The sequence below is a fragment of the Plectropomus leopardus genome, chromosome 21 (genome assembly GCF_008729295.1).
Source record: "Plectropomus leopardus isolate mb chromosome 21, YSFRI_Pleo_2.0, whole genome shotgun sequence".
Lineage (NCBI taxonomy): Eukaryota > Metazoa > Chordata > Actinopteri > Perciformes > Serranidae > Plectropomus > Plectropomus leopardus.
The window spans coordinates 4,705,337-4,733,282 of NC_056483.1; the positions used below are offsets into that span (position 1 = coordinate 4,705,337).

General features: G+C 40.2%; 3 protein-coding genes across 4 annotated transcripts; 2 read left to right on the forward strand and 1 right to left on the reverse strand.

Moving 5' to 3' along the window:
- Positions 1 to 220: 220 nt before the first annotated feature.
- On the forward strand, positions 221 to 8,066 carry LOC121960609 (ATP-dependent zinc metalloprotease YME1L1-like). 2 transcript variants are annotated; one of them, XM_042510394.1, is made up of 18 exons: positions 221 to 427; positions 1,041 to 1,160; positions 1,957 to 2,125; positions 2,297 to 2,398; positions 2,500 to 2,609; positions 2,727 to 2,877; positions 2,966 to 3,073; positions 3,672 to 3,845; positions 3,963 to 4,115; positions 4,195 to 4,327; positions 4,422 to 4,484; positions 5,398 to 5,510; positions 5,665 to 5,820; positions 5,947 to 6,098; positions 6,189 to 6,315; positions 6,654 to 6,727; positions 6,998 to 7,084; positions 7,169 to 8,066. In XM_042510394.1, the coding sequence occupies exons 1-18, from the start codon at positions 392 to 394 to the stop codon at positions 7,295 to 7,297; spliced, it is 2,157 nt and encodes a 718-aa protein (XP_042366328.1). In that variant the 5' UTR covers positions 221 to 391; the 3' UTR covers positions 7,298 to 8,066. The 2 variants fall into 2 exon arrangements, with proteins under 2 accessions (XP_042366328.1, XP_042366329.1); XM_042510395.1 differs by having other exon boundaries at positions 2,966 to 3,049.
- A 1,320-nt stretch (positions 8,067 to 9,386) lies between these two features.
- Positions 9,387 to 16,922, forward strand: pks1 (polyketide synthase 1). Its single transcript, XM_042510777.1, has 6 exons — positions 9,387 to 9,444; positions 9,546 to 9,699; positions 10,607 to 10,767; positions 10,850 to 11,053; positions 11,150 to 11,331; positions 11,433 to 16,922. Exons 1-6 carry the CDS (start codon positions 9,387 to 9,389, stop codon positions 16,920 to 16,922), a joined length of 6,249 nt encoding a protein of 2,082 aa, XP_042366711.1.
- A 1,489-nt stretch (positions 16,923 to 18,411) lies between these two features.
- LOC121960888 (highly reducing polyketide synthase pks5-like) lies at positions 18,412 to 26,573 on the reverse strand. The gene is made up of 6 exons (XM_042510776.1): positions 26,441 to 26,573; positions 25,856 to 26,009; positions 25,069 to 25,229; positions 24,709 to 24,915; positions 24,380 to 24,561; positions 18,412 to 24,087 (listed from the first exon to the last, which is right to left on the reverse strand). Exons 1-6 carry the CDS (start codon positions 26,496 to 26,498, stop codon positions 18,535 to 18,537), a joined length of 6,315 nt encoding a protein of 2,104 aa, XP_042366710.1. The 5' UTR covers positions 26,499 to 26,573; the 3' UTR covers positions 18,412 to 18,534.
- Between the last annotated feature and the right edge of the window lie 1,373 nt (positions 26,574 to 27,946).

Consider the following 27,946-nt stretch of genomic DNA (forward strand, 5'->3'; position numbering starts at 1 on the left):
ATTACACACAAAAAGAAGTAAATGAAAAAAAACTCCGTGATAATGATAATTTTTATGTAGGGCACATAATAAAAAGAAGGTTATTTTTTTCATAAGCGGTTTCTGTTTTAACGTTTTAATCAATATTTCTGATTTTAATTTGCCGATCGTCCACAAAGCTGTGATGACGCAACCGGTAGTTCTTCCACTGACGTCATTTTGTAGTCCATTTGACCTCAGATGCCGGAGAATCCATTTGCTGTTATTAGCTAAGCCGCTGAAAGTTGTGTAACAAGGAAAATACAAAGGACACCGCTCCCTAGAGGACTGGTCTATTTGACTTGTAGAGAGGGTCTCTCCTCACCTGTTAACCCTCCAACTCCTGATTTTGGATTATAATCCGGCAATAAAAATGTTTTCGCTGTCAACCTCGTTTCAGCCTCAGCAGGTAAACCGACTGGATAGCATTTTTTTATTAAGCTAACGTTTGCCAATGTGTGCTCTTCTGATCACATACGTTTTACATATAAAGCCAGTGTTTCCCTGTAGTTATATCAATAATATGATCTATTTATCTTGTCATAGTTTATGTCTTGCTTTGATGGTCAATGACAACCTAGCTCTGCTAATATTAGCACTAAAAGCTAACGTTAGACCTCTTCATAATCAGCCCATGCTTACGTCACGTTGTCATAGTAAGCTACTTTAAAGCCCCGTTAGCTCTGCACGCGCTATTTTAGCCATAACTTTACCCATCTGATATTTATATTAAGAGCCAGGCTTTATGTTTATGAAATGGTAACTTAGTTTTCAAAGAATTGAGGTTATGTAATCAACTTATGTGGCCCATACTGCTCTCTGTTGGCGGAGAGCCCTGCGGGTCAGCGTGAATAACACTGATATAACAGCCCTGCTGCACTCTCCTGTCTGAATATTCATATAAAATACAGCACAACTTCATTTTTTTAAAACAGTAACTTGTGTGAGTGTTTACTGCATGATTATGCATGCCCTCATGTGTTGAAAGTCTGCTCTTCAGCCTGTGTTCATGTATCTGGCAGATGATTGTGCCCCTCAGCCAGCTCATCAATGCCCTCCACTCTCTGAAGAGCTCAGCCACAGCTTCAGTCCAGACGCTGCACAAAGACTTCATCCCAGAGCACACTTCATATCTGAAAGAGGTGAGATGGACACCGTACACAATCACCAATGGCTTTGGTCTGAAATTGTCTTCACATGCATAGATTTCTTTTCTTTACTTCACTGGTAATGCAAAACAAAAACCAATCACACTGTACACGACTTATGTTGGGCAGCTAATGGTAAACAATAGATCTGTTGCAGTAAATTGGTGTTTTTTGTCTGAAATAATCAGAATCAGATATATCATGTAGTTGTTTTTACCTTTAAGGAATTTATGTTGGTTTTTGGTGCAAACAGTAGACATACAGTTAACATATTGAGAGGAATTAAAATATGAGAATTAATAAAATAAAATCTGGCCAAGTACTGCAACAGTAAAGAACTGAAACATAGAGTAGAAAAAAATCTATTAAAAAAAGTAAAGAATAAAAAATGAAGTAAAAACAATTAACTTTTAGCAAGATATTCCTACAAAATCAATTTATGAAAGCTATCAAATATGTTTTAAATTATTCTTTCAAAAAAGATTTCCTGTAAAAAATAAAACAGCGTTGTAAATAAGGGGAAACATGCATGATCTTCGATAGTGGAATTTTCTTAAGCACAAAGTAATAACCCGATCAGCAGCATTACACTTTGAAAATACAAATCCAGCTGTTTTTCCAGTTTTATACTTGTTTAGAAATGTATTCTTGGTCTGTCTCTTTCATGCGACATCCTCTATGTCAATATGTTTAAGAGGCAGATTTTTATAGGCTCGAAAAAGCATCGCACAATAAATGGTTTATCTTAAAAAATTGTAAATAACCTTCTTTTGGTGTTTTTATTTTTCAGCCGAGTGTGAATCTGAAGGATCTTGGCCTATCAGAGATCAGAGCGAGTCAGCTGGATGAGCTGGTCAGCAGGTTACTGCCTCTACCAGCACCAGAGGAACCTCCCGCTGTTCCTTCGATATGGAGGTCAAGTCACGTTTCTTCAGACAGCTTCTTTCACAACAAGCATGGTGAGCACTGCAGGCTTCTCAGCTTCATTGTTTTCTGAGAAAGTCTTTATTAAAAGCTGTCGTCTGACGAGTCTGATGCAACTGTGTTACTACAGAACACTAATTTTACACATTTATTAATGTATTTATCATGTAAAGTGAAACAAAGGATTTGCTCTTTTTGTCTGACAGGGTTTTCGCAGAAAAGGTTGGGAGTTTTTGGCTCCCCAATATTCCACAGACAATACCACAGTCCTCTAAAAGAAGCCTGCGCAGAGCTACACTTCTTGCCTTGTAAGAAACCGACTTTAAATACCCGACCTGCTGTGTGTAAGTTATCCAGTGTGTATGAATGGCTTGGCATTTTTTGGCTTTCCATGTGTGTGTCTATGTAGTATGGGTCCAGAGTCGAGGTTTCAAGACACTTCGATCAAAGACCAGACGAGTGGAGTCTGGTTATGATGGTCCGGTGGAGTCTGAAGCCTACACACCAGCCTTCATGAAGGTCAGCAAAGACTAGCGGGACCTATTTTAAGATGCCAAAATAATATGGAGCAGATGAAGTAAAAAGGGTTTGATTTTGAAGCGCTAACAGCCACCTCTCCCTCTTTCTCTCTCACAGGGTTTGCTTCAGAGGGAAAAGGGACCAGAAACACAATCACTGGACCAACTGTTGAAACAAAAAAACCTTCCACAAAACCAGCAAGAAGCTTTCAAGACGGGTTTCACCGAGGGGTTCATGAGGTCTCAGGCCTTCACTCAGAGAACGCAAGGCATGTGCAGGGAGGCAGAGTTAAACACAGAGCGATCTGTGTTTGACAGAAAGGTTAACTCATCTTTTTCTCTGCTCTGTTTGGACAGACTCGCTGAGGAGAACCAGGTTGATCCTGTTGGTGCTCCTTCTTCTTGGCATTTATGGGTTGTCGAGAACCCCGTTTCTCTCGGGTAAAGGCTCCTTTTCTGATGCTGGTTTGTGTCAGTTTTTATTCTCTCCTATGCTTGCAACTCACAAGCCTCCACGCACACTGCAACTAGAACAAAGCTTGTTACTATACACAAAGATTTAAGTGTTTTTCTTGAGCTTATTTTCAGCTTAAAAATGTGTTTTTAATTTGGACCTTTTAAGTTATAACCTTAACTGTTTTAAACCTGAACACACACATAGGCTTGATTCCTTTTTAAAAAACATGGGACAAAGGTAATGAGCAACTCAAAAGGAAATAACCCAAAAAGAGCCCCAAAAAGTGTTCAAGTTTTTTGAAGGGTTAAAGTTTAGCTGATGAGACACAATGTCTCTCTTGAAGGGTGCACATAGAGTTTGACTGACTGTTCTGCTGCATATTCCTCTGTAGTAATACTTAAGTGTCGATTTCAAATATGTATCATTTTCATGCCAGTGTGCTGAATGTATTCAGATATATAACAGCGTAAATTTGCATCTTCATATTTACATTTGTTGCGCAGTAAAAAAAATATTGTAACCAGCAGCTACATTGTCCGTCATTTTGAGACCCTGGAAAGTTTTCTGGTGTTATCATACTGACCTTGCTGTTTTGGGATTTCACAGTGAGGTTCCGCACCACATCTGGTCTCGACTCCGCAGTCGACCCCATCCAGATGAAGAATGTGACATTTGAGCACGTCAAAGGAGTGGAGGAGGCGAAGAACGAATTGCAAGATGTTGTCGAGTTTCTCAAGAACCCCCAGAAGTTTACTGTTCTGGGCGGAAAACTGCCTAAAGGTATTTTATCATTTCTCCACATGTTCATTTCTATTTGTTTTATTATCCTGGAAAATGTACAAATTTTGTAATTCTTGAATATGTTTTGATATTGTTGTTTTTTTTATCTCCTCTCAGGAATCCTCCTTGTTGGTCCACCAGGCACAGGAAAGACTCTGTTAGCTCGGGCGATAGCTGGGGAGGCTGATGTGCCTTTCTACTACGCCTCCGGATCCGAGTTTGATGAGATGTTTGTGGGCGTTGGTGCGAGCCGAATCAGGAACCTTTTCAGTAAGTTGTGAGAAAAATGTGAGTAACCAGCTTAAGATTTAACCAAAAAACTAAAATCTCTCTTTTTTTTGGTTTGCAGAAGAGGCAAAAGCTAATGCTCCATGTGTCATCTTCATCGATGAGCTGGACAGCGTTGGCGGAAAGAGGATCGAGTCTCCGATGCATCCCTATTCCAGACAAACCATCAACCAGCTGCTGGCAGAAATGGACGGGTCAGCTTCTCCGTTTTTGACGTTTTCAAAATGACATAGTGTCAATGGTTTCTGACAAGAACTTTCACTTCATTTTCTCATTAATATTTTACAGGTTTAAACCAAATGAAGGCGTCATCGTTGTTGGTGCTACAAACTTTGCAGAAGCTTTGGATAAGTATGTTTACATTTTTTTTTCGTCCCCCTGACTTCACTTCTCTTTTAAGTAGAATAACCTAATGTTGATTTACCAGTTTGAAATTGAGTCTGAAATAAGGTCGGTCTACACATCATGTAGATAAAGTTCATGTGTACAAAACTGTTCCGATTTTTTTAGTCCCACGCTGACCTTTACCCTCGGACAGATGCCAGCGTCTCTTTTATCCTTGCGGCCTTGTCCTAGTTTGTGTAAGGGACCATTTCATGTACACTAATGACAGAATAAACACTCTGAATATAAACTGACCCCTGACCTGTTTATTGACTGCACTAAGACAACAACTTCAATCCATACAGTGATTTTTGATGTCACATTTTCACAGCACATTCATAAAATGTGTTGTGTGTTGCTAAGTCATGATGCAATTAAGAATCTATGAATCTTAATTAGTATTACACTTAGTGCTGTAAGTGTCATTTGTTTACATTCAAAGCTTTTCATGAGAAGCTTTTTATGTCTGTCATTGTAACTTATGACATCTTCCTAAACAAAATCTTCAGTTTCAATAAAGGGATTATTTGGATAAAATGAGAGTGTTTTTACATTTTCTTTAAGTATTAAATCAACTTACTTTACTGAATTAATGTTTAATTAAGGTTATTATATCTTTTCTCAACAAAGTTTGACTTTTGGGCTTAAAACAGAGTTATTGAAAATGTTTGGATCACATGAGTAAGGATCAAACCCGCTCAGCCATCACTGAAATCTAACAAATCGTGTAACAGTAGTAATATTTGTGTAATCTAATCTTTATCTGCACAAAAGGTGTGCAGAATTAAAATGCTGATTCAAGACTTACGTAATGTGAAAATTGTGAATGAATATTTGAACTATTTGGCACAGCCCTAACTACTTTGCTTCTTCTTTTCAGCGCTCTGGTGAGGCCAGGAAGGTTTGACATGCAGGTGACGGTCCCTCGCCCTGATGTGAAAGGACGCACTGAAATCCTCAACTGGTATCTCACCAAGATCAAAGTGGACCCTGGTAGGTCTCAGATTCTGCACGATAGCTTTCTTATCAATAGAAACCTTGTTAAAGCTTTGACATTACCTTTGTTTGCCATTTCTGTAAAGGAAACCACTGTCTCACCGACCACCTTTATAAAGAAAACATTTTCTATTGTCGTGCTCTTTCACAGCTGTGGAAGCAGAGATTATCGCCCGAGGCACAGTGGGCTTCTCCGGGGCCGAGCTGGAGAACCTGGTGAACCAGGCCGCCCTGAAGGCAGCCGTGGACGGGAAAGAGATGGTCACAATGTCGGATCTGGAGTTCGCTAAGGACAAAATCCTCATGGGTGAATATACTCAGTGTTTAGATGTGTTCTTAACAACACACACCAGTTAGGAAGAATGTCAACCAGAGATAAGATGAGAGGGAAAACCTCTATTTAAAAGCTTTTTTTTTGTTCTTTTCTCACCAGGCCCTGAGAGGAGGAGTGTTGAAATCGACAAGCAGAATAAGACCATAACTGCCTACCACGAGTCCGGCCATGCCATTGTTGCCTATTACACCAAAGATGCAATGCCCATCAATAAGGCCACCATCATGCCCAGAGGACCAACTCTTGGCCACGTGAGCGCTTCTCATATTTCTCATCAGTAACGTTTGTATCACTTTTTTGATCCAAAGTTTATCAGTTTTGTCCTCGTCTCTGTCCTCCAGGTGTCCATGCTCCCAGAGAATGACCGCTGGAGTGAGACGAGAGCTCAGCTGCTGGCTCAGATGGACGTCAGTATGGGCGGTCGAGTAGCAGAGGAGCTCATCTTTGGAGATGACCACATCACTACTGGTACAAGAATAACAGGACTTTGTTTCATCTATGCTTGGGTGCAATCAGCAACCAGAAAAGCTGTTATAGAAAAAATACTTTAATCTTTAGTTAAAAATTGTGCAGTTTCAAAGACTTAAAACAAATTTGTGTCTTGATTTTGAATGCATAATTTCTTTTTTCTTGTAATATTTCTCCTGGTGTTTAACAAGTCTTTTGTTTACAAATGCAATGACCTCAGAACTGTTTCACGTCTGTATATTGTATATTGTAGTGCATATCTGCTAATATTGACTATGTTTTTGGTTGTTTGTGATGCAGCATTAGTTTCAATCTCCTCCTGCTATTGTGCATTTTAGGAGCCTCCAGCGACTTTGACGGAGCAACCAGAATAGCAAAAATGATGGTGACCAGGTTCGGCATGAGCGACAAGGTAACGTTTATGTTTGTGTGGTTGATTTGGGAACATTTTTGATCCTTTCCACAAACATAAAAACTCTGATTTATTGTTAAGCTGGAATAAAAACCTGCAGTCTTCTAACGATAACGTAACATATAATTACACCTCAGACAAAGAAATCTCTGTCTGACTCCTGAAAGAAAATATCTCACAGCTTTTAATGATCACTAACCACAGGTGACTAATGCATGAGAAGGTCTTTTGTTCATCCAACCTAAGGGTGTAATTTGTGTTTTGTTGCAGCTCGGTGTCATGACCTACGGTGACGTGACCAAGCAGAGCCCCGAGACACAAGCTGCTATTGAACAGGAAGTCAGGGCTTTACTGAAGGTGAGTTTTCCCACCGCACTCTCAGATTTAGTTTGTTTAATTTACTGATGTATAAATACTTAATCGCTTTCATCTTCCATCCAGGACTCGTACGAACGAGCTAAAAACATCCTGAAGACGTACAGTAAGGAGCACAAGAAGCTCGCAGACGCTCTGCTGACACATGAAACTCTGGACGCCAAAGAGATCCAGATGGTGCTCGAGGGCAAATAACTGGACCAGCAGATACCTCAGTAGATATTTTAGACTCTTGTATCATGTATATATAAAGCTGTGTGATTGTGCACAGGCCTTTTGGAAGCCTTGTATTTTATTTGTCATTAATGTGAAGATGACACTGAACCCATTTTTATTTTCAGTTGTCTTGCATCTCCTGCAGAGAAGACTTTTGGTTTCACGGTGATTTTTTAAAGCACTCAGTTTAATTAAATGAAAATAAAACTTGATGTCCGAGGTTTTACGAGGGGTTTGTTTTCCTCTTCTCTCGAGACAAATGAATTCTGTTGTAGATTCATTCATTAGTCACATTTGGTATCATACCAAGGTTCTCAGGCAAATTAATTTGACTAAAATCATTGTTAAAGTAAGACTGATGATTTCAAATATGTTAATGTCTCATTTTAAATTTGTACAGACCGGTGAACACCGTAGGACCTTAAAGTACCTCAATCTAGAATGTACCATTTGGCTGTAGCAAGGTACAGGTGATACTGCTGTTCATGTTAGAGATTTTCCTCTAAATGATGTCTGCCAGTTGCAACTATTGTGTTTATTCTTATTTATTTAAGTGCCCAAAGGTGTTCTCTTCTTGAATTAGTGATAGGCCCTCATGCCTCCTATTCTAAGCTCACATGTAGCTGATAAATGAGGGGAAATGTACATAATCTGTAAGCGTGTAGAAGGATTGGTTTTGTGCTTCTGTTTGTTCCTTTAGACGAAAGGCCTTCTTGGAGCTCAAATAAAGGTTATCCTAAATCTTGAATGTTTTTAGTCTGTGACTCAAATTAAGCTAAGGCTTGCATGCATTGATTTTGGCCACTTGGTGGCAGCACAAGAAACTGTAGTACAACTATGGCTTGTTATCACCTCATATAGCTTTAATGTGTGAGCAAATAGTGTCAAATATTTGCACATTCAGCTGAAAGAGAAATTATGAAGCGCTTTGGCAGCAATTGCAACCTCCACTCTTCTTGGTTTGAAGCTTTTTGGATACACCTGGATTTTGCCAGAGTCTGGATCTGCCAGTCTCGTAGCAGGTTGGATCAGTAGACAGACCTTGAGATCTTCAGGTCTCTCCAGAGATGTTAGTAGGGCTTAAGTCCAGCCTGTTTTACACTCTTGGAGGCCTTAAGGAGCTTTTTTTTGTCTTTCATGCATAAAAAGATTCTCTGTTGCTCCTAACTTCTTGCATTTAAGAATCATGGAGGCCACTGAGCTCTCAGAAACCTCCAATGCAGCAGAATTTTCTTTAAGATCTGTGCCTCTACACAACTCTGTCTCTAAGCTCTGCAGAACAATCCTTCAACCCCACAGCTTGTTTTGAGTTCTGACACGAGCTGTAGGCTGTGATACCTTTTATAGACTGGTGACTCTAATCAGTTGAATTCACCACAGGTGGACTGCAATCAGAGAAACACCTCACACATGATCAAGAGAAATGAGAGGCACCTGAGATCTGGATCTGGGTCTGGATACTTGTGTCAATGTGATATTTCAGTTTTTTGTTTCTAATAAATCATCAAACAATTCTTAAATCCTGTTTTTGCTTTGTCATTATGGGATATTGAGTGTAGATTTATGAGGGGAAAAAAAGAGGGGAATAGGCATGCAGAAACAAAAAAGCGCAACATTCAAATGTTGATTTAAACTCTCAGTTTCAACGTTATAAATTAAGCTACGAAGCTTTAAATTTTTTGGTGCAGAACTAAAAAATTATACTATTTCCTTTTAGAAACAATGTGGTCAGAGGTTGCAGTGGAAGTGGCCATTCAGAGGACTGTGAACAAGAACAAAACATATTCACTGCTGCCTTTGAATGATCTTAACTAACAATTAGTGTATTTAGTTCCAGATGAAGCCAACTGAGATGCAACAAGGCAATGCATTGTTGTGTCCTCTTGTCCCTCTCACTGGGACAATGTTTATAAAGAGTGGGAGGAACAGCAGGTCTAGTTCTGACCAAACACAGCAACCAGGACTGAACATTAAGCTTCACTATGGAGAGACCTGAAATTTCACTTAAGCTTTATGGATAAAGCAACCAAATCCTCAGAGCAAGTACACAAACCATCTCAAAGGAAAGATGGAAGATGCAGAGGATGACATAGCTGTTATTGGGATTGGATGCCATTTTCCTGGAGGTATGACACAATTATTTTAAATTTACTTGAGTTTTTTAAACTGTTTATCTATTTATTTTTTGTCCAGTTCTCTTAAAGTCAGCTGGTCCATTTTATTTTAGGTGAGGGGTTGGACAACTTCTGGAAGATTCTTTTGGAAGGAAAGAATTGTGCTGTTGATATTCCAGCAGAGAGATTCGACACCACTCTTTGGTACAATGCCGATCAAAGCAAACCTGGAAAAACACACACAACCAAAGCAGCACTTATAGAAGGGTAAGCAGTGCCTACTAAAGGATTACTTTACCCCCCAAATGAAATTCTTGATAAACTGAAGTCATAGGTGACCCCATTTAACAACAGCAATACTACATCCAAACATCTGTTTACAGTATCTTACACAACACATTTAGTATAATCTAAGTTTCAATTTCAATTTAATTTTACCTCGCATAAGACAGGAAATGCCGGTCTGCCTTGATTGGTAGTTGTTTTATTTGTCAAAACACCAAACAAAACAATAACTAACTGATCGAGGCAGTGGTAGACAAGCAGTTCCTGTGCTCAGTGAGGTAAAATTACTATTTTTATTAATGGAGTGTGGCTTTGATGAGAATATAGTTTCTCTTCCAGTTCAAATCCCCACTGGAAAAGGCTGTTTGTTTGAGAAGTAATAAGCATGCTACATAATGTGACATACAAGCTCACAATGACAATTTTAACCAGGATAATTTTGATTGTTTACAATCTCAGTTTATCGTTTTAGCACGCTTGACAGGTGCTAATCAGCAGTTAACACACAATACAGCTGACAGGAATGTCTTTAGTTTTGCAGGTATTTGGTCAAAAAGTAAAGCACTGGGACAAAGTCGTATTAATTAGACTTGGTTTGTACTGCACGAACTTGTGTGAGAGTTTGGGAATGGATGTTTTGATATAGTCTTGCTGTCATTAAACCACTTTGACTTAAATCAATCAAGAATTTTCTCAGTTTTTTAAATTCTTCATTCACTGTGGAGGCATGCGGTAAAAATCAAAAAGTCCTCACAAATTTAATGAACACAGGGTGAGAAATTGATATACAAATGGTCATTTTGTGGGTCAAGTATTCCCTTAAACTTAATTTTTAATATACCTATCGAGATGTTTGATTTATGGTAGATCTACCATTTTTATATTCCAGGTTTAATGAGTTTGATCACAAATTCTTTGGCATTACTGAAGCTGAGGCTGATTTCATGGACCCTCAGCAGAAACTCCTTCTGCAGTGTACATACAGGGCATTAGAAGATGCAGGAATGCCAATGGAAACCATCAGTGGAAGCAGAACTGGAGTTTACATAGGTAATTTCTATCATTCTATGATATGCAAGCACAATGTCATGACACACAAATTGTGACACTTCTTTTTCTACTGGTGTTGCAGGTCTAATGAACAGGGATTACGAGATGCTCCGAAGTAACAGTCCAACTACAATAACCCACTACAACGGCACTGGGACGGCCATGAGTGTGGCTGCCAATAGAATATCCTTCAGCTTTAATCTCACCGGCCCTTCTTTTGCCATTGACAGTGCATGTTCTTCATCTTTGGTGGCTCTACATTTAGCCTGTCAGGCTATAAAGCAAGGTATGTGGTTCTCTTTTAAAACCATAGCTACAAGCAAGGCACGCAAGGTATCAAATTTAAATGTTTTATCAATCATGAATGCTCTTTTTCAACTAGGAGACTGTGAAATGGCCCTGTGTGGAGGTGTGAGCTGCATAATAGAGCCAAGAGTGTTTGTTGCCCTCAGCAAGGCGAAGATGATCTCACCTGACGGGACCAGCAAACCTTTTTCCTGCAGAGCAGATGGCTATGGCAGAGGGGAGGGCTGTGGTGTAGTTCTGCTGAGGCCTCTAAAGAATGTAAGCAAGAGCTCTGTTTATCGTTCATTCAGATATTCATGTCTTAAATAAATTACTCACAGTACAGACTGTCCACTAAAAGTGTGACTTTCTTTGCAAAGGCCATAAAAGACCTCAACAAAATATGGGGTATCGTCATCAAAACGGCGGTTAACCAAGATGGACACTCAGTTACTCCAATCACCAAACCGTCTATGACTCAACAACAGGAGCTGCTGCAAAGAATCTACTCAGAGTCTGACCGTGCAAATGTCCAGTACATAGAGGCACATGGGTCTGGAACCCCAGTTGGAGACCCGACAGAGGCACGAAGCATCTCACATGTCATCGCTAAAGCCAAACCTCCTGGTTCAGAGACACTACTGGTTGGCTCTGTGAAGGGCAACATCGGACATACAGAATCTGCAGCTGGAGTGGCCGGACTCATTAAGGTACTCTTAATGATGAAGCATGCAACCATTGTTCCCTCTGTTTTCTACTCAGAAGGAAGTGCCAGTGTAGACACAAAAGCTCTGAGGATAAGTATTCCGGTTAAAACTGAAAGATGGGTAACAAATGGGTCAATAGGAAGGGTAGCTGGAATCAACAGCTTTGGATTTGGAGGTACAAATGCACATGCGATTGTAAGAGAATACAAACAGACCGCAGATCCCACTAAGATCCCAAAAAACTGTCCAAAACTCTTCGTAATATCTGCAGCTTCTGAGAAATCACTTATCCTGTCTATCAGTGACACCCAGCAGAAGCTTTGTGCCAAACAAACAGCTGATTTACAGGCACTATCATACACCTCAGCATGCATGAGGAGTCATTCTAGGCACAAATATAGGAAAGCCTTTCTAACATCTTCCCTCTCAGATTTAGAACATCAGCTGACATCTGCATTGAAAACAAAGGTTGAGTCAATAAGGTCTGATATCCAGGTGGTGTTTGTGTTTTGTGGAAATGGAGTTGCCTACAAGGGAATGTGCAAGCAGCTGCTGAGAGAGGCCCCTGTTTTCAGAGATAAGATCAGAGAAGTTGAGAATCTCTTTCAGAGTCATAAAAGCCTCAGCATCAGTCAGTGGATTACTGGTGACTATGATAATGATGATTTCAGCAAGCCACATTTTGTCCAGCCTCTTATCTTTGCAATCCAGGTTGCCATTGCTGTTCTTCTCAAGCACTGGGGTGTCAAACCTGATGCTGTGCTTGGGCACTCTGTTGGCGAGGTTGCTGCCACTCACTGTTCTGGTCTCTTGTCTCTCGAGGATGCTGTTAAAGTGTTGTACCACCGCAGTACTCTTCAGAGTAAAGCCACAGGGGGGAAAATGCTTGTTGTTGGCAATGTGACTGTAGAAAAGGTGTTGAAAATCCTTCCAGAGTTTTCTGGGAAAATTTGTATTGCGGCGTTCAACAGCCCCCAGTCTTGCACTCTGTCAGGGGATGCAGATGCTATAGACATCCTCCATCAGAGGCTGAAGATTGAGCTTACAGAGAACAATCTTTTCCTCCATGAATTACATGTGCCAGCAGCATACCATAGCCATATGATGGATCCTATACTAGATGACATTGAGAAAAGTATGACTCCCTTTGATGCCAATAACATGGAGTGCAAGCTTTTTTCCACAGTGTCTGGGGACAGTTATTCAGATGGTGACTTTCAAACAGGCAAGTACTGGGCAAGAAACATCCGAGAGCCTGTCCTATTTGAACAAACACTGCGTGCTGTCATGAAAGACAAGAAGTCAAAGACAAATGTGGTCTTTGTGGAGATTGGACCGAGGGCTCTCCAGAGGAACATACATGAGACTTTGGGAAATAACATCACAGTTCTTCCCTCTGTCCAGCCACAGAAAGATTACAACACAATCTTGTCCACTGTGGCAAAACTATTTGAACTGGGCATCAATGTGGACTGGCATCAGATCTACAGGGGTTGTGAGACACTGCCCACAGCTTTTCCAGTCTATCAGTTTGACATCACAAAAAAAGAATTGAATTTTGAGGCTATGAGAAGAGGTAATGACACATCAGGTTTTTCTCCCCATCCGCTCATATCCCAGATAAAGCAGGATAGCAGAGAATACATGTGCAACCTCTCTTTAGAGAACGCACCATATCTTTGGGAGCATCAAAACAATGGAGTTCCCATTGTGCCAGGTGCTTTCTGTGTCGAACTAGCTTATGCTGCAGTAATGACAAGTTTGAGGCCAAAGAAACCTGTTTCTCTGCTTCAGCTCAGTGTAAGATTAGAAAGTCTGCTTACACTGAGCTTAAACTGTCATCAGTTAAAAGTGATGCTGGAACATGCAGAGAATGAGGGTTCATTTAAAATACAGTCCTCTGTCGCAACACATACCTCAGGCACGTACAAGTGCACAGATGGCCAACCACTTTTAGAGGAACCGACCATTTGTGTTGACAAGATTTTTCAAAGGTGCAAATTGGTAATGAAGAAAAGAGAAATTTATTCAATTCTTTCTCAAACAGGATTTGAATATGGCTCCGTCTTTAAACAGCTTGATGATGTGCATTTTGGAGATGAATTCAAGGAAGCTGTGGCACTAATTAAAGTCCCCAGTGAACTTCTATATCACCTTCATGACTACTTCATTCACCCTGTGCTGTTGGACTGTTTCTTGCAAATGACTGCTGTGGTAGCTATCAGGCAGCTGACAGCCAAGCAGGGATTCCCCTCAGCTATTTCTAGTGTAGCCATATCGGGGCCATTGCAAGAGGAAATGGTCATGTATGTACGAGCCACTAAGGAGACTCCAGACTTCCTTGATGTATGTGGAAGCTTTTCCACCACAGAGGGCCATGTTCTGGTGGAACTCAAGGGGGTAAGGATCTCATTTTTGGGAAATTGCTCAAGTGTTCTTCAGTCATGGTTCTTCCACAATGAAATAACTGCCATTTCTGACAAGGGGGACTTGCAAAATCGCAAAATAAAAGCAATAGTTTTTGAAGACAAACTTGGCATTGCTAAAGGACTTTTGCCATATTTACACCCTGAGTCAGCAGTTGTGGAGCGCAAAGAGCACTGGATGGCCGACCAAGTTCGGGATTTAGTGCTTGGCTTACTCAACAGTAATGTGGATTTGGAAAGTGTTCTCTTCATCTGGGGTGTAGATGACCTTAGTCACTTGTCACCTGAGAAGATACTGGATAGCTTGGTGGCTTGCTGCGAGATTTTTCGCCAGATTGTTTTAGCCTTGAAAGAGAGCAAACGCTGTTGCACTCTCCGCGTCATAACTTACAGATCAACAGAAACCATTGTGGACCATGTCAGTCCTGGTTTTGTGCTGTCTGGTATGACAAGGGCTTGTGCAGCAGAGATGGCGGGTCTCTCTTTTCAGCTGATTGACCTTGCTTCGTTGACCAGTGAAGACATTCAAATGCTCGTTCATGTGATAAACACCTGTAAACAACAAGAGGTAATGATCAGCAAAGGGCAATCATCTACCACAAGAATAGCACGGACCCCCATGAGGGATGGGTCTTTATGTGATGGTGATATATCCTCAGTAAATGTGAGAGACTTTGTTCTACAGACAACTGATCCATACAGAATGGCTCACGTGTCTGCCATCCCCTATGGAACAAATGCAAATCCTGTACAAGAGAAGTCAGTTAAGGTTCAGCTAACCAATGTATGTGCTCATTCATCTGATTACTTTCCCGTCACCACTTCACAATTGAACTTTGGCAAGACAATGTATTGGAACAAGCATACGTCACAGAATCACAAACTTCTCGCTTTAGATTTTAGTGGCATTGTCACAGCTGTTGGGAAAGATGTTTGTCCTCTAAGAGTCGGAGATCACATTGCCTCATGCTTTCCAGTTTCTGCCACTGCAGAGATTATAATTCCCGAAGCTGCGTGCTACAGCACAAAGAGATTCCCATTTCTGAAAGAGACTCCCTGTGTGTCTTACTTCATATTGGCATGGGAGATCCTGGAGAGAATGCTGTCTGTAGTAAAACAGCAGCACAGAAAGCTAACCATCATCTCCTCCAGCTCAGCCTTTGCTCTGATGAAAGTTTTGGCTCTGACAGCAAACAGGTCAGGCTGGAGTGTTTCCTCTCTGCCACATGTCAAAGGAGAATTTCTGCATTTTGATCAGAGTCATGCATTTGTTTTTCTTCCCCCATTTGATCAATCTTGGCAGGGAATGCATGACAGCGGTGGTCTTGAAAGACATGTTATTTTTGTCCGTAGCAATCACATGTCTACCTCACTCACAGAAAACATGTTTGCACTGAGGGGTGAACGCATCCATGTGCATAACCTTGATGTGTATAATGTTCTTCAGAAAGCCAATCTGCAAGCACAAAACAGGAATATCTCTAACTGGCTAATGTCACTAGGCCTTGACACAGAGTCACTTCCTTTGAAAAGGGAGACTTTACAGTTGTTAAGCACAACAGAGCCTCAGACTGATGCAGATGCTGAGTCCTACTTCATAACAAAGACGGTGCAGCAAGTTGTTCTTGGCCACAGAGAATCCCATTGTCCAGTGTCTGATATCCCTTTGCTGACAAGGCCTGGACAACTCTTTAAACAAAGCTGTGTTTATATTGTAACTGGAGGGCTATCTGGTTTGGGACTTGAGACGGTGAAGTTCATAGCCCATAATGGTGGAGGTTGTATTGCCACACTGTCCAGAAGTACTCTGACTGATAAAATACAGTTTGAAATGGAACTCCTCCAGAGAAGATATGGGGTGACAATCATGAATGTCCGATGTGATGTCTCTGTGTCAATGCAAGTCTTGAACGCAATCTCAAAGATTGAACAAAGACTCTCCGATTGTCCAATCAAAGGAGTGTTTCACAGCGCTGCAGTGTTACATGACGCGTTGATTAAAAATCTTGATGAGTCCCTTTTTCGAAAGGTGTTGCAGCCCAAAGTGAGCGGGGCTCTAAACCTTCACTATGCGACGCTTCACAACAAACTGGATTACTTTGTGTGCTACTCCTCCATCTCTTCATTCATTGGCAATGCCTCACAATGTAACTATGCAGCAGCCAATTCTTTCCTGGACACATTCTGTCATTATCGCAGAAAACTTGGACTTGCTGGACAGTCCATTAACTGGGGTCCTTTGAACCTTGGCCTGTTGTTGAACAAAGACCATTTCCAGAAGTTTCTGGAGGCAAAGGGCATGATGGTAATGGATGTGTGTGACATTCATGAAGCACTTAAAAAGTGCCTTATCATGAATAGACCACAACAAGTCATATGCAAGTTCAACTTCACAAATCTTAACATTCATGTACTTTCACAAAATGCATCCCTCAGAGAGCGGCTGTCAACTTTAGTGGAAATGGAGCTAAAAGGTGATCGACATGAACCCAGGGTTCAGCATTTGTCTTCCACACATGAAAGTGTGAGAAAAATTGTCAGTGACATCAGTAATGTCAGTGTAGATGAGCTGAATGATGACTCAGCTTTGTGTGCACTTGGTATTGACTCGATGCTGGCCATGACTCTGCAGAACAAAATTTTCCAAGAGACAGGCATGAATGTACCTTTGGTTAAAATACTGGATGCCAACAGTACTGTGGCCACTTTGGCAGCCATTGTAATGAATAATGGATAATTTTACTACATCAGACAATGATTAGTTAGAAAGGGTTTTGTGAATGCTGTAAAATGTTTGGAATTGATTTCATTTTTGTAGAAGGACTGCAGTGTTTCACTGTTGTAGTTTTGTTCTCATAGCTGATAGATTGGTTAAAATTCTTTGCAGTAGGTTTGTAAATACAACCCTTTAATAATCTCTTATAGTAAGTAAGTATAAGCTATAGCTATTTTTCCAACACCATCTTGGCACAGCTGTGTTACAGTTTTTGTATTTATCTAAAAATACATAGCACTGTTTGGATGTCATACATCACTATTATTATTTTTGGTTGTTTGTCTTGTCATTTGATGGTTCAGTGTAATGTTGGTTAAAGTGTTAAAATAGTGAAAATGTCTTGACTTTCAAATTGATTTTTGAAGCTGTACATACAGTATTTCTTTTTATTTTGAAGCATTGCTGTTTTGGGGAAGTGTAAACATACAAAAGAAATTGCTCCCGACACTCTTGTCAGCTTAATAAAATTGCAATGATGTAATGTGCATGAAATAATATTTGTTAATAAACAACCTTATCAGGTGCATAGAGAAATTGGCAGCTTGCTTTATTGTGTCATGGAGAAGCAAAAAATAAAACAATATTTATAGTAATGTTGCAATGACAACATGTCATGTATCAAATGCACCAATTCATTTGTATCACAATTTCAACTACAGCAATGGTCATTAAAAATACCAATGCTACATTATTCACAATACAAAATGTCTATTGTCAACACTCCTCAGTATAGTCATAAGGCCAAGCAATTTCTTGATTGATAGGATAGGAGTCACATAATTGTGGTTTTGATTTATAGAAAAACAGAGCTATAAACACTTGCATAAGAGATTACTGCATCTGTTTTCATTTTATTTACATGTACGTCCTTGGCCAGACATGATAAATTAGTGGCTCAAAAAGCAAAAGGCTTTGCAATCACGCCCCCCAATTGGACATTTATGGGATATGCGAAAATACCATATCACATGTTTTGTTCCATCATCATCGTAAAGGTGATAATCAATCAGAATCAATGAGCCAGCAGTGATAACAACTGACCATGACCTGTGACAGATGAGTCAGTATAAAACGGGCAGATAAAAGCACGTTGACAATGTATAATGTGGATGGAAGACTGATGACAATGAATAACATAGCAAGAATGTTCTTACATTTATAGTAATATATACATTTATTTACATAAATAATTTACAATTACAATCGTCATTTTTAAATAACAACCCTATTTAGTGTAATGCTGATTGTTTTCAGCATGAACGTATAACACAAAACAGAATGGATAAAACTGTAATAGGAAAAATTAATTAAAAATGTGTCATGACTCCAAAAAAATGACTACCATCACATTGTATATGATTTTATCAATGTGAAACTACACAACAAACATGAACCAAAGCAATAACCAAAAAAGTATAAAAAAGAAAACATTATGAACATGTGGCGTTAACAGAAGAATGTAGTTGTATTGCAATGGTCATCATAAACCTTCTACTGAATTCAATTTTTAAGTAGTCTAGTATTTATATTCTGATAGCTTATGCTTACATTTCTGTATCTGCAGCTGTCGTTTTTACAGTCTGGTAGAAACGACACCCATGGCTTCAACTGGAAGCAAATCTGGCTTATCACTGAAACTTTCATCTTCACTTTCTAAACTAAGTATAGCTACTACTGTTGATATCGTGGCATTTGGATCCAACAGTTTCACCAAAGGCACATTCACACCTCTCTCCTGAAACATGAGATTCTGCAGGGTCATGGCCTGCATGGAGTCAATGCCTAAGGATAAAAGAGGTGATTCATCTCTCAGCTCACTTTTATCCATGCCAATCGTCTCACAAAGCAGAGAGATGACATATTCTTTAGGTGAGACAGATTCAGCTTGTTTAGTTTGAGAGTCTGTCTCTTTGGATTTTTGGAAAGCTTCCTCTACCAGTGCAGACAGGCGCAAGGTCAAGGCCACATTTTGAGATAGGATGTTGTACCTGATGTTTCTAAAATGAAACCTGCAAACAGCCTGCTGGGGCCGATTGAGCACAAGGCATTGTTCCAGACTTTTGTGAATCTCAGCCACATCCAACACCATCATCCCCTTTGCCTCCAGGAACCTCTGGAAATGTTCCTTGTTCAAGAGGAGGCCAAGGTTTAGAGCTCCCCAGTTGATAGACTGCCCATGCAGCCCAAGTTTGCGACGGTACTGACAGAACATGTCGAGGAATGTGTTGGCTGCTGCATAGTTTGTTTGAGATGCATTTCCCAGAAAAGCTGAGATTGAAGAGTAACACACAAAGTAATCCAATTGACAATGCTTTGTTGCATGGTGCAAATTCAATGCACCGTTTACTTTGGGTTTAAGAACTTTCTCATAAAGAGATCTGTCAAGGGTTTCAATCAGCCCATCATGCAAGACCACTGCACTGTGAAACACTCCTCTGATTGGACAACCATGGAATTTCTTGCCAATGACACTGATGACCTTGTGCACACTCTCAGACACAGATATGTCACACTCCATGGTAGTGATGTAGTTCCCACACTGTTTTTCAACATTGTGTATCTCTTGCTGCACTTCTTCTGTTGGCTTACTCCTGGACAGTATGACAATGTGCTCACCCCCTCTTTGTGAGATGAACTTGACAGTTTCAAAGCCCAAACCAGAAAGACCACCTGCCACTATGTACACTGCTCTCTTTCGGAAAAGCTGTTTTTTTGTTGGCAGCAATGGGATGTCTGAAAGCATACTGCTGACATCTTTATCCAGAGCCACAACAGCCAGCCTCTTTGAGTTGAAGTATGATTGTGGTGTCTCTGAATCACTGCTCTTGATGCTTTCAGATTTCACGCTCTGAAAGGTAAAGCTCTCAAAAGCAAATTTCCTGTTTAAGTTCAAAGACTTCAACCAATGATAAATGTGTGGCCTTTTTGAACTCAATGATCCTTTTTGCAAAATGACTGGCATCTGAATAGTCTGCACATGAACACTTTCCTTTACACTTTGGAACACGTCCTGAGCAAGCAGACCTTGCATCTGAGATTCACAGATGAAGACAACATGTTGAACACCTTGAAAGTTGCAAACTTTTGCAATCAGAGATTCATCAAATGGAGGCACAACGACAAAAACATCCATTTGATTGACATCTACAAAAGAGCCATTGCACTGTGTGCCAGCAATCACATTCCAACCTGACTTGTAAGAAGTGAGAGCCAAGACTTTCATCAGAGCAGAATCGGGAACAGATGATACTATCCCTAGATTGTGTTTGGCTCTGGGCAAGGCTCGATGCAGGATCTCCCATGCTAGCACAAAATAGGAAACACAAGGTGCTTTTCGCAGGAATGGGAACCGCTTGATGTTGTAGCAAACATCCTCTCGAACTGTGACCTTGCTGGTTGCCACAACAGGGTAACAGGAGGCAACATAGTCTCCCACTTTCAATTTCCTGACATCTTTTCCAACTGCTGTTATAGTACCGCTAAAATCAAGAGCCAGTAGCTTGTGTTTCTGCGATGAGTGTTTGTTCCAATACAGTGTCTGGCCAAATTTCAGATGTGAAGCACTGACAGGAAAGTAATCAGAAGAATGAACACATATCTTAGTGAGTCGGATTTCAACTGATGTATCCTTGATTGGCTGAGCCTCTTCCTCAAAGTGAATTGCACTCAGTTGAGTCATCTCATGTGCATCATCTGTCTGCAGAATGCAGGGCTCAGATGTTGAAGAGGTAAAACTGCCCTTTGAATTGTCAATGACCTCAGGTGGTGTACGGACAATGGAAGGTTTTAGAATCAGCCCATCTTTTACCACCAACTCTGGGTACTTGCTACAAGGATGCGATCTTAGAACTTCAGACAGAGCTGCAATGTCCTTAGCAGAGGTAGTGCTTATGTCAATCAGCTGAAATGCGAGATCTGGTATTTCTGCAGCAAGTGATCTTGTCATGCCAGCGAGTGCAAAACCTGGACTTATGTGGTCCACTGTGATGTCAGATGAACAATAGGTGACTGCTCTGATGGAGTTCGGGAAGCGAATTTGCTTCAGCTCAAAGACTATTTGACGGAAAGTCTCACAGCAGCTCGCCAGATTCTGCAGGACAACATCAGCTGCCAGTGAAGTGAGGTCTTCTTTGCCCCACAAAAATAAGACTTCATCAAATTTTTTCTCAATATCTGTTATATTGAGATTTGCCAACAGAGAAGGAAACCCATGGCTCAAGATATCTTTTGCATGTGTAAAGGAAATATATCTAGACTTTGAGTCCAAGTATTGCTGCAGGCCTTTAGAGATCCCTATACGGTCGCAGAAGACCAGGGCCTTGGGAGCAGGAGCAGAGGTGACACCTTCAGGGATTACACTAAAGGCATTATGGTAGAAATACTCCTCAACCACATGAGAGCGACTGCCAAGGTACTTGATTATCACATTCTTAACCTCAACCAACACTTTTCCTTCTTTATCTGCAAAGCAACCACAAATCTCAAAGTGATCAGTGCCCACATCAATTGCTCTCAGATAGACAACCATCTCATCTTGCAAGGGTTCAAAGACCGTCAAACTTCCTATTTTTGCAGGAAATCCTGGTCTACCAGCAAAAATGTGCTCTACTGTAACTGGGAGAAGCTGCATCAGATAATCCAGCACAACAGGATGAATGCAATAGTCATGCAACTGAGACCGCAGTTCTTCTGGAACTGTAACATTTGCAAACGCCTCCTTCAGATCTTCCCCATAGTGCACATCTGCCTTATTCTGGAAGACATCTCCATACTGAAAGCCTCCTTGAGAGAGATACCAATAGAATTCCTGAGAGCTCACTACTGATTTGCATCTTTTGTAGATCGAGCTTAATGAGATGCACTGCTCCTCAAGCATCCTCTTTTTCTTTGAAACCACTGTGCCTGATGCATACATTGCAGATGATGAGAGTACTGTGAATTTAGTGTCTTTGTCAGTTTGTTCTACTTGCACCTTCATTTCAGGGGAATGCTGGGTTAAAACAAATGGACTATGGAAGTTGACACTGATTTGCAGTGAGCTGAGTGGCACTTTTGGTTTGGCACTGGCCATGAATGCAGCTAAGCCCAACTCAGCATAGAAGGCACCAGGGATGATGGGAATGTCATTGTGCTTGTGCTCTCTCAGGTAGAAAGAAGAGTCGGACATCAGATCACAGTTGAAAACGTTGCTTTCACTTCCTGTCTGACAGAGCACGGGATGATTACTTGCTGTGTTTTTCTGTGCTGCTCCAATGATAACATCTCTGTCTGAGCAATCAAACTGGTATTTTGGAATAGGCAGTGTCATCGTTTTACATCCTCTGTAGTAGGTGTTCCAGTCTACATGGACACCCAGTTCAAACAGCTTAGACACAACGGACATTATTGTTTCATGATCTTTGTTTGGCTGCACCGAGGCAAGAACAGTTGTGTCATTACCCAGAGATTCCATAATGTTTCTCTGTAGTGCCCTTCTTGGCCCTATCTCTACAAACACTGTGTTATTCTTCCCTTTTGTTGCTAATTTCACTGCCTGCTCAAACAATACTGGCTCACGAATGTTTCTAGCCCAGTATTTCCCTGTGCAGAAATCACCCTGCTGGACTTCCTCACCTGTCACTGTTGAGATCAACTCTGTGTTGAGATTGTTCACCTGTAAGGAGCCAATCATCTCCTCTATTTCTGGTAAAATTGGGTCCATCATGTGGCTATGGTAAGCAGCAGGGACATCCAAGACACGAAGAAAAAGATTCTGACTGTTGTCTGAGGTACTTAGCTCTTTACGGAGACTCTCAATTGCATCTGCATCACCTGAAAGGGTGCAGGACTGCGGGCTGTTGAAAGCAGCAAGGCAGATTATACCAGAATAACGAGGGAGAAGAGCAGTTACTTCTGATACAGCCATGTTGCTGATCACAAGCATCTTCCCTCCAGTGACTTTGCTTTGGAGAGTGCTGCGGAAATAGATGACTTTTACTGCATTCTCAAGAGACAAGAGGCCAGAACAGTGAGCGGCGGCAACCTCACCAACAGAGTGCCCAAGTATTGCGTCGGGCTTGACACCCCAGTGTCTAAGTAGGGTGGTAATGCCAACTTGGATAGCAAAGAGAAGCGGCTGAACAACATGTGGCTTGTTGAAGTCACTACTCTCAAACTCACTCTCAAGTGTGTCCAAGATGTTCTGTGTACTATGTCTGTTGAAAAGTTGGGCAATCTCCTTGATCTTATCTCTGAATACAGGCTCGAATTTCAGCAGCTGTTTGCACATCCCATGGTAAGTGACCCCATTTCCGCAAAAGACAAACACTAACCTTGGATCTGAGTAGGATGGACGAAGGGTTTTGCCTACAGAAGCGCTTAACTTCTCTTTAAGATCAACTACAGATGAAACCGCAATGGCTTTTCTGTATTTATGTTTTAGATGGGTCCTCCTACAAGCCGATGTGTACAGTAAAGAGCCCAGATCAACTTTGCTTTCTGTTTCTAGCTGCTTAATGGTGTCTTCCATCATCAGAGTAAAAGATTTTGGTGAATTTGCAGACATGACAAAATACTTTGGCTGTTTTTCATCACTATTCTGCTGAATATGTGACTGTTTGTACTGTTTAACAATGGCATGTGCATTTGTACCCCCAAAGCCAAAGTTGTTAACTCCTGCTATTCTTGCACCAGAGACTTCCCACTTTTCTGCTTCCTTAGGAACCTTAATGTTCAGGGCTTTGGCATCAAAACTGGCAGTCTCTTCAGAGTAGAAAACTGAAGGAACAATGGTCTCATGCTTCATCATCAAGAGAACCTTAATGAGTCCGGCTACTCCAGCTGCAGATTCTGTATGTCCAATGTTGCTCTTCACAGAGCCAATCCGTAGTGTCTCTGAACCAGGGGGTTTGGATTTAGCGATGACATTTGAGATGCTTCCTGCCTCTGTTGGGTCTCCAACTGGGGTTCCAGTTCCATGTGCCTCTATGTACTGGACATTTGCAAGGTCAGACTCTGAGTAGATTCTGCGCAGAAGTTCCTCTTGTTGTGTCATGGAGGGTTTGGTGATTGGTGAAACTGAGTGTCCATCTTGGTTGACAGCTGTTTTGCTGATGATACCCCAGATATGGTCATGGTCTTGTATAGCCTGTAAAGCAACAACATGACTAAAATTAAACAAGAGTATAAATATCATAGTACTGTAAAGTGTGTCAGATTGATATACAGTCACATGGGAATGGAATATTATGCTGCTTAATGTATGGAAAGAAACTGGGCTAACAGGAACTAGGAAGTTGCTGACTGATATTACATGTATGGGTATCATTTAGCCTGTTTAATGTTTAGAGATATATATTTTTTAATTATTAGTTTATCTGATATGATTGTATGTTATAAAAGGAAAAAAAAATTGCACTTTATTACTCTAATATCCTGACCTTTTTCAGAGGCTTCAGGAGGACGATACCACAGCCCTCCCCTCTACCATAACCATCTGCTCTGTTGGAGAAAGGTTTGCTGGTCCCCTCAGGTGAAATCATCCTGGCCTTGCTGAGAGCAACAAACACTCTTGGCTCTATGATACAGTTGACTCCTCCACAAACAGCCATGTCACAATCACCTGATAAGATAAAATACATTTCAGAATCACAATCATATTTGAATGCCCCTTTAAATTCTTTGTAATTAAAACCACATTTCTGGGGCATGGCTTTCCATCAGAGTCACCTTACAGGTTTGCTTGGTTTTAGTTAGACATAGTACAGACCTTGTTTAATTGATTGACAGGCAAGATGAAGAGCTACAAGAGACGATGAGCAGGCACAGTCTATTGACAGTGAGGGCCCAGTGAAGTTGAAAATGTAGGAGACTCTGTTTGCTGCAATGCTCATGGCAAGCCCTGTGCCGGTCCAGTGGTTGATCACATTTGGATGCACGTGTGCGGCATTTGTCTCATAATCTCTGTTCATTATGCCTATAATAAAAGCAAAATAAAACTGGTCAGAGCACATAATCTTGTGATCATTGCATGAAAATCATTAAGATAGTTAAATAATTCATGGAACAATAGGAGAACTAAAACTAAAAAAAAAGCCATTTGCAGGCAGGCTTGTTTTAACTAATTTACCAAAAAACACTCCTGTCCTGGTCCCACTGGCTTTTTCCATAGGAATTCCAGCGTTCTCCAGCGCCCTGTAGACACACTGAAGGAGCTGTTTCTGTTGAGGGTCCATTTGTTCCACTTCACTGTCGCTGATGCCAAAAAACTTGTGGTCAAATTCATTGAACCTGCAAAAAACCCAAACCATCAGATTGAATTTAATGACTGAAAGAAAACATTCCTTAAACTGGTGATGACCACAGTTGAAATCAGAAAAATGAGAAGTGCACAAGATGATTCAGCTGGATGCTGTCTGAGCACCGTCAGTTTTGGAGGATTAAAAACAGAAGCAGGGGCTTTTTGCACACCACTTGGTACATTTATGGAAATACAAAATGTGTTAGTCCAGTTTTTTTTAATGTAAGGAAAGCCCCTTTTTAGTTGTTGCTAATCTGAAATCACCTCTATCACAAGTTACACTGGCTTTCTATATTTACTCAACTGGTAATTACATGTTAGTTTTAAAGACTATATGGCCTTGTCACAACATCAAATTTAAGGGTAAAGTATACAGATGATTTTACATGTCTGCTAAATATCACATACAAATGTTACATATCAGTGGTTTGTAGAAACATACAATCACAACATTTATTCTGATGACTGGGTTGACAAATAACATCATCAGTTCATCATTACATTTCATAATTTTTATCAATAGGGGAAAAAGATAAGTCTAAAAGACTATCTCTACATATTTACAAATCCCTACACCTATCTAAAAAGGTTACATGATAAGGTTTGAAGAACATACCCGTCAATGAGAGCAGCCTTGGCCGTGCGGGATTTACCCGCTTTGTTGTCATCAGGGTCATACCAACTGGCCAAGTCAAATCTCTCTTTGGGAATTGGTACTGAACAGTTTCTCCCATCCACCAAAACCTTCCAGAAATTGTCAAGCCCCTCACCTGTTTGGAAAGATATATATATAAATAATCATTAAAAGCTTGATTGTGGTACCATTAAGTGTATAGGTAAACCAGATCATGTCCATTTTTTGCATTAAGAATTTTAATTGCAAACATTAAGTTGTTAAAAAAAAATCGAGTTATAAAAACTTAATCTGAATACAATTAAATGATGACAAAACATCCTTTTTAGATTTGTCAGGGATTCATTTCACAAACCCTGATGTTTGATAAGATGTTGCATGTGTCAAGTGAATACATTTTAATCCATTCATTTTTATTTACGATCTAATAATGTTAAAATCCTGCAATTTGTATTTCAATTTACTATATTCAGAGATATTGCACATTGTGGGAGAGAGAAAGATCTGTAAAATGTCAATAAAATATTAAGAAAAAACAAAAAAAAATTACAAATTTAAATGGCTTACCCCCTGGAAAATTGCATCCAATGCCTATTACGGCAATACCGTCCTCAGCTTCTTCCATTCTGACTGAACATCACTGAGAAAGAAAATCAAAAATCTTTACTGCACCATCATGTCAACATCACTCTCTCTTCCAGGCAACATCACCTCCCGAAACTAATGTGTTTGGCATTCTTTAAACTGTGTAATTAGTCCAGTTGTGTTATGCACCATTGCATCCTTACATCCATACCGTTTGCCTTTTCCCTCAGTGATGGTATCGCTGCTGGACGTGCATTTGGTTCTTATAGCCAGCTTCTTTTCTTTATTAAACATTAATGATTGATTGTATACGTGACCATGGAGATGAAGGACTTCAGTGCACACATTTATGGTGCCTTGCAAATGATTATACAAAAGTTTAATGAGTAAATCAATATGTTATACAATGACAGGGTTACTCTAGGTCTTAATTCATTGAAGCTTATCACAGTTATAACTAACAATCATCCGTCAATCAAAGAAATCCAGTTTAAGTTATTTTTATAGGTAACATTCTTAAGAATCAACATTAATCATCTAAAGATAATTATCTACCACATTTAGTCAGGAAATATTAAGTATTAATGATTCAGCAATGTTATTGCTTCAAGATAATGCATACGGCATAATGTTAATAATGGCCTTTACTTACCTCCCACAGCTTTATGTTTTGATGAGATGCTGACGTCAAGGTAGATGTTGAAAGATGCACACAAACTCTAACACGACGCAATGAAGTCCATTAACAACAATATTCACAGTCACCCTTAGACACATGTAACTAATAATTACTCCAAATATCACAGGAAGGAACAAAGACCACTTATAAGCACATAGAGAAATTTTTATAAAAGGTTTTTTTCAACACTATATGTTGTGTAATGTACTCAAAGGGAGCCTACATTGTTTGTTTAATTAAGGGCCCAAGCACGGTCGGATTATGAGACAATAGGCCTGGAATCGATCGGCACAGATTTTGAGGTTGTTTTGTGTCTTTTTGTTGTAATTTTGTGTCTCTTTGTGGTTGTTTTAGTTGTTTGGGTTTCTTTTAGGTAATGTTGTGTATATGTAACATTTTTTTGTTACTTTGTTGTCATTTTTTGTGTCCTTGTGGCTGCTTTGTGTCTCTTTGCTGTAATTTTGTGTCTCCTTGTGGTTGTTTTGCCCATTTTTGTAGTTATTTTGTGTCTCTTTGCAGTTTCTTGGCACCAACCAACAGCGACTGGTCTGAGGAACCTCATTGCTGCCCATAGCTTTAATGTCTACTTATTTCTTTTTTTTAAATCTATTTTGCTTAAATCAGTGATTTCACAAAAACAATCAAAACAGCCTCACACTCTATTGCAAGATTAAGTTTCTGGTTTGATCATTTGCTTGATAAATTACATTTCATAGAAACCTAAAAAATCTTTCTGATGGTCAACATTTTGCAGTTACTTTTTCCAATTCCCAGTCCAGTGTTATCTCTGTTTTATTGCCTTTATAAAT

Bases quoted from the DNA above. Each gene is read 5' to 3' on its own strand.
- pks1 (XM_042510777.1), top strand. From the start codon at position 9,387: ATGGAAGATGCAGAGGATGACATAGCTGTTATTGGGATTGGATGCCAT. The intron at 11,054-11,149 runs GTATGTGGTTCT...TTTTTCAACTAG, and splicing joins CTGTCAGGCTATAAAGCAAG to GAGACTGTGAAATGGCCCTG. The intron at 11,332-11,432 runs GTAAGCAAGAGC...TTCTTTGCAAAG, and splicing joins TGCTGAGGCCTCTAAAGAAT to GCCATAAAAGACCTCAACAA.
- LOC121960609 (XM_042510394.1), top strand. From the start codon at position 392: ATGTTTTCGCTGTCAACCTCGTTTCAGCCTCAGCAG. The intron at 4,328-4,421 runs GTCAGCTTCTCC...AATATTTTACAG, and splicing joins CTGCTGGCAGAAATGGACGG to GTTTAAACCAAATGAAGGCG. The intron at 6,728-6,997 runs GTAACGTTTATG...GTTTTGTTGCAG, and splicing joins GGTTCGGCATGAGCGACAAG to CTCGGTGTCATGACCTACGG.
- LOC121960888 (XM_042510776.1), bottom strand. From the start codon at position 26,498: ATGGAAGAAGCTGAGGACGGTATTGCCGTAATAGGCATTGGATGCAAT. The intron at 25,230-25,855 runs GTATGTTCTTCA...GGTTTTTTGCAG, and splicing joins AAGGCTGCTCTCATTGACGG to GTTCAATGAATTTGACCACA. The intron at 24,562-24,708 runs GTCTGTACTATG...TTATCTTATCAG, and splicing joins CTGTCAATCAATTAAACAAG to GTGATTGTGACATGGCTGTT.